The sequence below is a fragment of the Peromyscus maniculatus genome, chromosome 5 (genome assembly GCF_049852395.1).
Source record: "Peromyscus maniculatus bairdii isolate BWxNUB_F1_BW_parent chromosome 5, HU_Pman_BW_mat_3.1, whole genome shotgun sequence".
Lineage (NCBI taxonomy): Eukaryota > Metazoa > Chordata > Mammalia > Rodentia > Cricetidae > Peromyscus > Peromyscus maniculatus.
In genome coordinates, this window is record NC_134856.1 from 19,785,231 (window position 1) to 19,798,566 (window position 13,336).

Here is a 13,336-nt window from a genome sequence, read left to right on the forward strand (position 1 = left end):
AGATTAGTGCTTAGTCTTTGTAGCTGAGAATATAAAAATGTAAATAAAATCTTCAGATAAAAGGAAACCAAATTGTAATAAATAATAATAAATCAGTTGGTCCCCAATAGCAATTTTATAAAATGAATAAAGCAAATGCTAATAGTCCTTACAATACAGATCCTATGTTTTGTCTGGAAAAAAAGTAGGAAGTATTGTTTACAGATTAGAATTTTTAAAATGCTTAAATGTGTAGCAGTGGAATTGTGAATAAATAAATGATAGGGTTCTATGTGAGTGAGGATTGCAATAAAGATTGTAGATGACCCTTGTGATGTGTTATTACAGAAATGGGGTGTATGTATCTTGAGCATCTTATAGTTAAGCTCAGGTTTTGAAATATACAGAAATGGCTAGAGATGCAACTCAGCTGCCAAGGCACTTGTCTTCTATGCATGCAGCTCTGGGTTTGATTCCTAGCATTGCGTAAGACCGAGTGGGGTGGTATATGCCTGTAATCTTAGCAACGAGTGGAGGAAAGAAGAGGAGCGGAAATCCAAGGTCACCATTGGCTAGATATTGAGTTCAAGGTCAGCCTAGGCTACATGAGATGCTGCCTTGAAAATAGATATAAGTAAGTAATAGAATGTACAAAAAACTGAAAGCACCAACTAATAACATTGACTGTTGGAATAATAAAGTTGTGAACAATTCTTTTATTTCTTTTATATATCAATACCATGGAATTATCATTATAATGAGATTATATAAGAATATAAACACCTCTTTGTAAATAAAACATAAATTTTAGATTTCTTAATGTTTAGTTCCATTATTAAGACACCCAAAAATGAGACTATTATTTTTAGATCTTTAACTACTAAGGTTATGGCACTTTATGCAAAGTCCAATATTGATCTGTAACAGAAATGTACATGCCATAAAACACTAATTTTAAATATGTAGTAAAACATGTTTATTTTAAAAGCATCAACATTAATTTTATTATAAACAAGTGAATTATCCAGAGGAATTGTTTTTAATTTTTTTTAGATATTTTTATTTTATGTTTTTCAGTCAGTTGTTACAATTCAGTCTAATATATTGACTCTGAATCTTAAAATAGAACAATTTTAAGAATTTTTTTAAAATTCTGTGTTTTGATATTACAGATTTATTTGAGGTTCTTAGATTACCAAATGGAACACTCAAATGAATGCAAGAGAAATTTTGTGGCGGTCTATGATGGAAGCAGTGCCATTGAAAATCTGAAGGCCAAGTTTTGCAGCACTGTGGCTAATGATGTAATGCTGAAGACAGGAGTGGGGGTGATTCGGATGTGGGCAGATGAAGGCAGTCGGCTTAGCAGGTTTAGGATGCTCTTCACTTCCTTTGTGGAACGTAAGTAAATCATTCACAAGATGCCTACTGAATTTCTATTTTTTTTTAGCAGAAAAAGTACTTTATTTTATAACATCATTTTGTAAACTGTCACGCTGCAGTTTTTAACTCAACAGGAACATTTTTTCCCCACTGACTTACAGCAAACCCTATGCCATGTCAGTGAGTTAATACATGAGTGAAGATGGTCAGGGCAGAATGTAGGAGTCAGATTATGGCGCTTTATGCAGAGTCCAATCAATATTGTAATCAATCAGTCTGTAACAGAAATTTACTTGCCATAAAACACTAATTTTAAATATATAGTGAAACTTGTTTAGTTTTAAAGTATCAACATTAATTTTACTATAAACAAGTGAATTATCCAGAGGAATTATTTTTAATTTTTTTAGATATTTTTATTTTATGTGCATATGAGTGCTTTGCTCACATGACTGTACACCTGGAGCCTGCAGAGGTCAGAAGAGGGTGTTAAAACTGGAGTTATGGATGGTTGTGAGCTGTCATGTGGGTGCTACGAATTGAACTTGGATCCTCTGCAAGAACAAGTGTTCTTAACCACTGAGCCATCTCTTCAGCCCCAGAGTAATATTTATCAATATGAATATGTATTTTTGACAAAACTGTGCATCCAAAAGCATGTCAAAATGAGGAAATTATGATGCGTGGTTGTTTTTTTTGTTTTGTTTTGTTGTTTGTTTGTTTTTCGAGACAGGGTTTCTCTGTGTAGCTTTGCGCCTTTCCTGGAACTCGCTTTGGAGACCAAGCTGGCCTCGAACTCACAGAGATCCACCTGCCTCTGCCTCCCGAGTGCTGGGATTAAAGGCGTGTGCCACCACCGCCCGGCCATGATGCCTGTTCTTAAAATTTTGACTGCTATGACAAGGGAAAAAGTGTTGGTATGTGAACAGCAGCACTGGGTCAGTAAGAGACTTCAGAAGTGGGGTCTTCTCTGGGGATTTTTCTATCTTAAAAAGAGTTATCAGGCTAGGCATGGGGTAGCACACCTTTAATCCCAGCACTCAGGAGGCAAAGGCAAACAGATCTCTATGAGTTCAAGGCCAGCCTGGTCTATGTAGTGAGTTCTTTGACAGCCAAGCTGCATAATACAGAGACCCTATCTCAAAAAGAAAGAAAAGTTATCAGTTGTAGTAATTCAGCTTTGTTGGTAATTATTGACTCCTGCAAACTGTGCAAACCTTGGACACCAGAAGTTTACATACCACATTGAAGATTTTTGTTGCACGAATCCTAAGTGGTCTTATAATAAAAACCCAGAGCCAGATATCAGGGTGAAAGCTGAAAGATCAGAGAAAGAGAGTAAGCTACAGCCACCACCTCTTACCTCACCAGCTCCTCAGCCTGAATTCCTGTCTCCTCCTGCCTTATTTTCCTTTCTCTGCCCAGCCATATCACTTCCTGTCTCAACCTTCCTAGTGCTGGGATTAAAGGTGTGTGATCCCTTAAAGGTGTGTGCCACCACTGCCTGCCTCTTTCTCTTGTAGACTGAATTAATCTCATGTAGCCCAGTGTGTCCTTGAACTCACAGAAATGCAGATGACTCTCTGCCTCTGCCTCCCTTTGAGTGCTAGGATTAAAGGTGTGTGCCACCACTGCCTGACCTCTATGGCTAACTCTGTGGCTAGTTCTGTCCTCTGATCTTCAGGCAAATTTTATTTGTTCAAAATACCACCACAGATTTTTTTTCACTTTTTATTCTTAAATAGTTTTGAATTTGCAGAGATTTATAAAAATAATAAAAACTTTATACTTTTATTTAGACTTTCCTAATGTTAACATCATTAAAAACAAGATGAAAATTAGCATTGATACACTATTAACCAATCTATAGACCTCATATGACTAATTTCCCCCTTAATGGCTTTCCCCTTTCTTTAATGGCTTTTTATGATCTAGTTTCCCACATTGCTTTCAGTTGCCAGTGTCCTTGGTTTTGTCCATCTGACAGCTACTCAGTCTTTACATGTGATCTGGACATGTGAAGTATAGTAGTTACTGATTCAGTAAACTAGCCACCAATTTGGGTTTATGTGATGTTTTCCAAATGAGTCATTGAGATCATGAATTTCATCTAGAATACTAAGTGCCTTCTCTGTTCATCATGTCAGTGAAGTTGGGTATGGAATACTGATTGTCTTATTAATGCTGATTGGCTACCATATTAACTCTACCATTTTCCTAATGTTATGTCAGTTTTCCCCAATTACAGAATCACTCTTTTTTTCTCTTTGCTGGTCTTTTGGGGACTGTGAAAATATCTTTTCACAACTAATTTTAGCATCCATTGAATATTTTTGTCTTTAACTTGCAGTAGTTATTTGTTCAGTGTTTACCTAATGATGACTTTCAATTTCTATCATTCCTTCTGCATATTCTAATTATAATTTTGCTTGTGAGGAGAAACTAGTCTAGTGTTTCCCTCAATTACATATTCATTTGTTGTGTGACACTATTCCTAGGAAGACATGAACAAATGTCTATTCACTCCAAATAGAAAATCAGTGACAGACCAAAATAAAGATGCTACCAAAACCCAACTTTGTGAGCCAATGAGTTTTTCCAGGGTTATGTACAAGAACAGGAATGAGTCAAAGATGGCAGATCCTCAAAGCCCACTCCAGCACAGGTGACACAGTTCACCAAGCTGGAAACCTGAAGCATACTGCACAGCCTGCAGGCAGCTCAGCTGGTTGGACAATGTCTCTTCTGAGCAGCTCAGCTGGTCTGAGAATTTCTCAGCTGTCCTTCTTATGTAACCTTGGTGGGGGAGGGGACGAGTGTATGCTCAGTTCCAAAGACTTCTTCAAGCCTCTGAGTTGTTTACTGTCTAGGCTTTAATAGCTTCCCTTTACATAGAGGTTTTATCCCAGAAGAAATTGCTATACAGCAATTTATATACATCAGTGAGTTTATAGATATTTATTCTATTATATAATTATATATTACTATTGTCACTCTAAAATCCTGGTGTTTGTTGTATAATATCCCAGCTTCAACCCCATGAGTCTTTGAGTTTGCCTCCTGTCTCCTTCAGTGTCCAGTCATTCCTTTTAATCCTATATTTAATGGCATTCCTTGGTGAAACAGGCCCATTGTTGTTTTCCAGCTTTAGAGCTAACCATATTTCTAGAGACATGCTTCCTTTCCTTAATATGAAAAACCTGTCTAGTTGTCCAAAACAGATTGATTTCTTCAACTCATATACATAATTTCAAAACTGCTAGCCATTATCTCTGTGAAGAACATCCTAATAGAGTATCTCATTTGTGTCCAGTTCTTTTTTTATATATACTATGGTAAAATATACATAAAACTTACCATCAACCATTTTCACGTGTACAAATTAGTAGTGCTTAACATTCAAGTGCATTCATCTTCTTATACAGTTATTACCATTATCTTAGTCCCTGTTCTGTTGCTGTGAAGAGATATTGTGACCAAGGCAACTCTATAAAAGAAGGCATTTGACTGGGGGCATGCTTACAGTTTCAGAGGGTTAGTTCATTATAACCATGCTGGGGAGCATGGCAGCACACATGGTGCTGGAGCAGTAGCTGAGAGCTACACTCTGATCCACAGGCTGAGAGAGAGAGCCTGGGCCTGACATGGGCTTTTGAAACCTCAAAGCTCAAGCCCAGGGACACACTTCCTCCAATAAGGCCACACTTCCTAATCCTTCTAATGGTTCTCAAATAGTGCCACTCCCTAATGACTAAACATTCAAATGTATGAGCCTATAGGGTTTTTCTTATTCAAACTACCACACCATTATCCATCTCCAGAGACATTTTTGTCATCCAAAACTGAAATTCCTCACACTAAATAGCCATTTTTTTTTTTTTAATTTTGCTCTCCCTAGTCCTGGTAAGCTCTCCTCTCCTCCACTGTTTCTGTTAATAATAGTAACTCACATAAGTGGATCATGCAATGTTTGCCATTTACTTTTGGTTTATTTCACTTAGTTTAATACTTTAAAGCTTTTCCATATATCAGAATTGTGTTCTTTTTAAAACATGATAATTGCATCCCTGTGACCAAATACCTGTCAGAAACAACATAGGAAGGAAGGGTTTATATTGGATCATTGTTTGAGAGTGTTCAGTCCATGATCATTTGTCTCCATTCACTGGGACAGAGAATCGTGGGGGTGGTAGCATGTCACAGAGGAGAACCATTCATTTGTGACAACCAGGAAGTAGTAGTTACAGGAAATGGCTAGAGATAATATACCCACCTCCCATGACTTAGTGTTTATTTAGCTAGGTCCTACATCCTACCTAATCCACAAGCTCTTCTTATAGCACCTCTTTCTGGGAATGTAGTATTTAAAACAGAAGCCTGTTGAGGAGCATTTCATATTCAAATCATAGCAGTATTTGTTCGTCATGTTGTTCTTTTGTTTGTTTTTGTTTTTCAAGACAGGGTTTCTCTGTGTAGCTTTGCGCCTTTCCTTGAACTCACTCTGTAGCCCAGGCTGGCCTCGAACTCACAGAGATCCGCCTGGCTCTGCCTCCCAAGTGCTGGGATTAAAGGCGTGTGCCACCACAGCCCAGCTATCATGTTGTTCTTAAAACTTACTGATAGAGACTTTTGTTGTTTGTACCTGTTGGCTATTATGAAGAATGATACTTGCAGATATTGGGGTACCAGGTCATAGTTCCTGCTTTTAATTTTTTTGCTAGCTCATATGATAAATACATGTTTAAATTTCTAAGGAACCAACACACTTTTCTACAATTGCTATACCATTCTATACCACCAGGAGTGAGTTCCAGTTTCTCCACAACCTTGCAACACTTGAGCAGTTTTTCTATTTTTTTTTTTAATAATAACCCCTCACTGTATGAAAAATGGAATTTCATTGGAGGTTTGATTCATGAACATCTTTTCATGAGCTTCATCTCAGGAGAGATGTCTACTCAGGCCTTTTACTCATTTTTAAATTGGGTTGTTAGTAAGTTGTAAGAATTATATATGTTTATTATCATTCCCTTATCAGATAAATATTTTTCACATTCTGTATGTTATCTCGGTATTTTGACAGTTCTTAAGGTTTGTTATTGTGAGACAATATCTCAGTATTTTGACAGTTCTTAAGGTTTGTTATTTTGAGACAAAAATCTCACTATTTAGCCCTGGTTTGCCTGAAATTCACTATGTAGATCAGGCTGCCCACTAACTCACAGAGTTCTGAGAACTCCCTTTCTCCTTCTGTCTCCCAATGCCAGGATTAAAGACATGCATCACCACACCCAGCAATATAAATTAGTTTTTAATTTAAGTAAAGGTCAATTTATATGTTTTTTTCTTTTATTACCTATGTTTGTAACACTAATCTTAAAAGGTCTTATTAATAAAAACAAATCCAGAGCCAGGTATTAGGGTGAATGCCGAATGATCAGAGAAAGAGAATAAGCCACATCCAACCTCACCTTGCCAATTCCTCAGCTGATCTTGTTTCCTTGTACTGAAAGCCTCTGAGTCCTCATCCGAATGGATCTCAGCTGAACTGCTGTTAAAAGCTAAAAGATTAAAAAGGATCTAGTTCCTGGTTCTCACACCTTATATACCTTTCTGCTTCCTGCCATCACTTCCTGGGATTAAAGGCCTGTGTCACCATGCCTCCTATTTCCAGTGTGGCTTTGAACTCACAGAGATCCAGACAGATCTCTGCCTCCTGAATGCTGGGATTAAAGGTGTGTGCTACCACTGCCTAAACCTATGTTTAATATAGTGGCTGTTCTGTCTCTGACCCCCAGATAAGTTTATTGGGGTGCACAATATTTTGGGGAACATAATATCACCACACAGCTATTTTATGAATACTGTTATCACAATGAAACAAGTTATTTTATATAATTAGTATATACTAATTAAAAATATGTTACTCACAATTTTATACAAAGCAGTCTGACTATATCAGTGCAATCTTCTGGTTAATTTAAATAATGCAGAGAACAGTTGTAAAAGAAAACCTGTGCTAATGGGCTGGCAAGATGGCTTAGCAGGTAAAGGTGCTTGCTATCAAGTCAGATAACCTAAATTTGATGCCCAGGATCTATATAGTAGAAGTAGAGAACGAGATCCTACGAGTTGTTCTCTGACCTCACACCTGTGCTGTGACATACATACCCACATACATTAATTAAAATGTAATTAAATAATCTATAATAAAAACTAAAAGTATTTCCCTAAAAGTGTTAAATATATGAGGAATACAAAGAAGAGAACCTATCTTTTACAACACCTTTGATGTTAGAAAGAGCCATGAAAATGTGGTCGCATGATGTTCTAAAGTAAATCAGAATACCAAAGAGACATAATGAGGTTTATAGACTCATTCAACTTGTCTTTTAAAAATGACTTAGCTCCTCTGAATCTCTAGTTGTGAACTAGAGAAGATAGGTTGTAGAATTAAAATATGATTTACATTGTGTATGATACAGTTTGTGAAAATTGCTGTTTCTTTAGTCCATTCTTTATACTTAAAGTGCATTCATCATAGATACAGTTTTATAATATCCATGACACAACTAAAGTAAATACACTAGCAAATTTTACAAAGTAAATAAAATGCAATTGTGCTTTTTCATTGAAAACCTTCAGTCCAGTGGCTTAATTATATCACTAATGCCTCCCATCCTATGATGGGCTTTGAAGCCACCAAGCACTTTGAAGAATCATAGAATCTTGAGACTGGAGTAGAGGCTCAATTGACAAGAATGCTTGTATACTTGTCTCATATGAACAAGGCCCTGAGTTCAATCTCCAGCACCCAAAAATGAACGAATGAATGAATGAATAATCATAAATCTTGCTTAAGTAATGCTTTAAGTGATAGTGTTTTTACAAGTTAGCAGTGTAGTAAATCTCTTCTTAGATATGTACCTTTTTTTGCACTTCTGTTAAAAGCAAAAGGATCCACATTACTGGGACTGCTGATTTCATTGCTCTATCAGCTCTTAGAACCAAGAACTATGGAATGCATTGTATGCTGTCCAAGCCTTTGTTTATTCTTGAGACAGGGTCTCATGGAAACAGGTTACACAGCCCATACTGACTTCACATTTACTGCATTCATGCCATATCTGCCTCCTAAGTGCTGGGATTACAGTTGTCTCTATAATGCCCAGCAATTTTTATTTATTTGTTTCTTGAAACAGATTGTAGCTTGTGATAATTAATCATGGATTAATTACCAACTGCACAGGAATCTTAGTGAATGATACCTTATAGGGGAGTCAGCCTTCATAGCAAAGAATTTGGATAGTTTCCATTCAACTATACTTCCAGGTTTTGTTTGGGGTTTTCTGAGAGCCCAAAAATTACCTGTTTCCCCGCCCATACTGAGAGTTAGCATGGCAAAGATTAAGTTGTGGCTGGTGGGCACTAAGATGCCAGTTATATTACTGTACTGTGCAGGAGTAGACCATGACCAGACAGACATTCCAAAATCACCCAAAACTACACTCTTTAGAGGAAAAAAAATACAGCCCTGGCTATATTTTAATGAAGTTTATTGTATGTGGGAGGCCAACTTCCACCTTTTAAAAAGGTTCCTATGAGGAGGGGAGAGAGGGATAGGAAACTTTTAGATAGAAAGATAGTGGAGAGGAGAAAAATAGAAACACAGGACAGCTTTGGGAAGACCTAGATCAAAACCCAACAGTCTCTTCTGCCTCTTCAAAAGGGCTTTTTACAAGCACAGAGACAAATATCCAAACGAAAGGAAACACATGAACTATGAACCAATAGCTGAGGAGCCCCCAACTGGATCAGGCCCTCCAGATAAATAAGACAGTTGATTAGCTTGATCTGTTTGGGAGGCATCCAGACAGTGGGACCGGGTCCTGTCCTCAGTGCATGAACTGGCTGTTTGGAACCTGGGGCTTATACAGGGACACTTGGCTCAGCCTGGGAGGAGGGGACTGGACCAGCCTGGACTGAATTTACCAGGTTGAACTCAATCCTTGGGGGGGCGGCTTTGCCCTGGAGGAGATCGGAATGGGGGGTGGCTGGGGGGAAGGTTGGGGCGGTGGGAGGGGGGAGAACAAGGGAATCCGTGGCTGATATGTAAAATTAAATTTAATAAATAAATTTAAAAAATGAAAAAAAAGACTCACAAAACAAAGATAGATAAACAAAAAAGGGGGGGGCTTTTTACAACAATGCCAACAGGTGGAACAAAAGACCTCTGCCTTGCTAGATCAAAGCACACTGCACAGCCAAGTATAGACCCTTCCAAACACCTGGTAACCACGCCCATGGTCATTCATCCCCTTATGTAGCCCTGATGGGTTAAGCAAGCCCAGATTCTCGGATTCTGAGTAAGTTCTCACTAGGAAACATTTGTGGATCTCTACAATTGTTATTTTACTTATTTTATACTTTTTTTTAAAAGACAGTGTAATTAGAGAGAAAACTTATTTATTAATCTAGTACATTTTTAGACCTTTCTTTCACCTTGAGAAGAAACTTTTAGGACTTTGTTTGGTTTTTGTTTGTTGGATCTGATTGGTTTGGTTTGGTTTAGTTTTTGTTTTTTGAGACAGGATTTCTCTGTGTAGCTCTGACTGTCCTGGAACTCCCCCTGTAGACCAGGCTGGCCTCAAACTCAGAGACTCACCTGCTTCTGACTCCTGCGTGCTGGGATTAAAGGCATGCACCACCAAAGCCCACTGAAAAGAAACTTTAATATATTAATATAAATAAGTATCTATATATGCCAGTATTATATATTACAATATTCAGTTCTTCCTTGAAAAATAATATATTTTCTAAAAAGAAAATATATAGTCTTAGATGGGATATACATTTTATACAGTTGAAAAGTTACAATTTTTAGAAGTTAGAACAGTTGAGTTTGGCAGGCTTTGTAATACCTCTACAGTCTAGGTGGAAAATATTAAGCTGCCTGTCTCCTTGACTTCGTGTGTGTGTGTGTGTGTGTGTGTGTGTGTGTGTGTGTGTGTGTGTGTGTGTGTGTGTGTTACTTTGGATCACATGATACTGTCTGTTGTGCTCAGTTTTTTCTGCAGTCTAAAGTTTTACCTTAGCAGAAGCAAGCACATTGCATCATGACCCAGCATAATAAATGTTCACCTGGACATGAGAAGGCGTCAGAGAGAGAGGCATGGAACATTTAAAAAGCACACCAGAGGGACTAGACATTTAGGAGAATAAAGGGCATTTCTCATATATGGGAAAACGTTAAAGATTTTCTTGAACTAGGCATAAGGGCTCACACCTGTAATCCCAGCACTTGGGAGATTGAGGCAGGGGGATTGCAGTTTGGAAGTCAGCCTGGACTACAGGATGAGAACCTGATTCAGAAAACCAAGAAGAAAAAAAGATTATCTTGAAAAGCAAAAATTATAGCAACCCTTAAGGAAAGGAGACATTCCCACTTGAAAGAACTAACTACAGAGTGTGAAAATACATGGTCTGTCTTCTCTATATGTGTATAAGTCTTTGAATAAAAGGCCCCTATTTTGTAATTCTAAAGAATGGATTTTATCCTGGCAAAAAATTAGTAACACAAAATACGGTTTGTTTGTTTGTTTGTTTGTTTGTTTGTTTGTTTGTTTGTTTTCATTCTGAACCAAAATCAGGGCCTCATTTGTGCTAGACAGGTACTCTTCCACTAAGCCATATTCATCCCCAGTCCCAGAACTTTGCACTCACACATATGTACAAACCACAGTGGGTGTGGAGGATGAGCTTGTACCACAGCATGTGTTGGGAGGGCATAGGACACCTTTGTGGAATAGGTCCTCCAGGTTCAAGGGATTGGACTCAACTCAATAGTCTTGCACACCAAGCACCCTTGCCTACTGAGCCATCTCACCAGCCCCTCCTAAGCATTTTATCATTCCAAACTGAAACTCTTCCCTTTAAATACCGTTTTCATCCCCCAGTACCTGATAAGCTTGGTTCTATTTTTGATCTCTGAATTTGCTTAGGTAGCTCATATAAATGAAGTCATATGTATTTGTCATATAATAATTACTGTCTAGCTATGGGAACTGAAATAGCTGCCTCATTGTGCTTAGCATAATGTTATCAGCTCTTAGCCATATATGCAGGAATTTCTTTTCTTGTCTTAATATTCTATTGTCGTGGTTTCTTTTAGCCATTGCTGGACAGAGGGGTTGCTTCTGCCTGTTGACTGGTGATTAATACTGCCCTCCACTAGTATTCAAATACCAATTTGAGCTCCTACAGAGTACTATTGGTAGCAGTAGCATTTCTACATCATGAGATGATTTTTGAGAAGGAGCCAGTTTTCCACAACATCTTATGGCTTATTTTCCACCTGCAGCACAGAAGGTTCCTAACGTCTCCATGGCCTCTGTATTAGTGACTTTTCTTGTTGCTCTGACAACAGTAACTTCAGAAGGTATAGGTTTATTCCGGCTCAGGGTTTAAGGAGACAGTCCTTCGTGGTAAGGAAGTTAGGACAGCAGGCACAAGAGGCAGCGGCCAAATGATGTCCAAGGTCGGGAAGCGGAAACAACACTGGTGCCATACTTGCCTTCTCCTTTTCATTCAGTGAGGGGCTCCAGCCAGTGACACCTCAGTTAGACCTTTCTAGAATCATCCTCACAAACATGTCCAAAGGTCTGTCTCCTAGGCAGTTCTAATCTCATCAGCTCATAATTAGTCACCAAAATTGCCAGCATGGTCTTACAAAGTCTTGAAAATCTTTTCTCACCTGTGTAGAAATCCTTGCGAAGTATGGGGCATATACTATACTTGTATTGTCATTACACTGAAAATAACCTTTTGGAGCCCAGCATTCAAAGTGTTGTGTGAGCCAGCATTATAGAATATTGGCCTTTGTCTTACTGGCTGTGTGTTACAGTGTGTTCATGGAAAGGTCTCTAAGCTAAGAAATTACTCTTATAAAGTCAAATTCTTTATGTATTTATTTTTAGACAGGGTCTCTACATAACCCTGGCTGCCCTGAAACTCACTCTGTAGACCAGGCTGGCCTTAAACTCACAGAGATCCACCTGCCTCAGCCTCCTGAGTGCTGGGATTAAAGACATACACCTCCACACCAGGCTAAAGTTAAATTCTTAAGTCAAAGTAAATGAAGATGGGTTTGTAGTCTGTATGTCTCTGTTCTTAACAACACTAGCTTTCTTTCTTTCTACAGCTCCCTGTACAAGCAGCACTTTCTTTTGCCATAGCAACATGTGCATCAACAATTCTTTGGTCTGTAATGGTGTTCAAAACTGTGCATACCCTTGGGATGAGAATCACTGTAAAGGTAAGTCTGATGCAAATGCCAGCATTTCTATGAGGAGTAGGGGTTCCTTTCATAAGAAAGGAACTAAAATGTCTTTTTCTACTGGTGTGCTTAGCATAGTTGTTTAGCAGAGCTAGACACATAATAACATTCTTTTTTTTTTTCCAAAGAAGGGTTTCTCTGTGTATCCCTAACTGTCCTGGAACTCACTCTGTAGACCAATCTGGCCTCAAACTCAGAAATCTGCCTGCCTCTCCCTCTAGAGTGCTGAGATTAAGGGCATGCGCCACCACCACCTGTCATAATAACATTTTTAAAGGATGATTGACTTCTGGGATGTTATAAAAGAAATATTCAACAAAAGCCTTTCTTTGTTTGTAGAATATATTGTCAAGTTATTCAGAAGTGTGTCTTTGTACTTTATACCCTGTATTACATTATTGTTGAACTATGTAGTTAGATAGTTTAGAGGATAGCCTCGAGAATGGAAGAACTAATAAGACCAACTCATAGGTTATCACAGTGATGTAAAAGCAATGCATTATAGAATGCTTCTTTTTTTTTTCTCTTCATCAAGTTACTTCTATTTCTAACATATACTCTGAAAGGCAAATATGATGATGAGAGGTATTAGATACTGAAACTTGGTTGTCACATCAGTTGGAAAAATAAAATGTATAT

At 38.0% G+C, this 13,336-nt stretch overlaps 2 protein-coding genes across 3 annotated transcripts in view; both read left to right on the forward strand.

The window, feature by feature from the left end:
• The window catches only part of Abcc12 (ATP binding cassette subfamily C member 12), a 993,341-nt gene that overhangs the window by 927,224 nt on the left and 52,781 nt on the right, over positions 1-13,336 (forward strand). The gene's annotated exons all lie outside the window — the stretch shown is intronic.
• The window catches only part of Neto2 (neuropilin and tolloid like 2), a 64,783-nt gene that overhangs the window by 46,452 nt on the left and 4,995 nt on the right, over positions 1-13,336 (forward strand). For both annotated transcript variants that reach the window (XM_076571774.1, XM_076571773.1), the window contains exons 7-8: positions 1,152-1,380; positions 12,563-12,676. In XM_076571774.1, the coding sequence (XP_076427889.1) occupies positions 1,152-1,380; positions 12,563-12,676 (343 nt within the window). The remainder of the gene's footprint in view (positions 1-1,151; positions 1,381-12,562; positions 12,677-13,336) is intronic.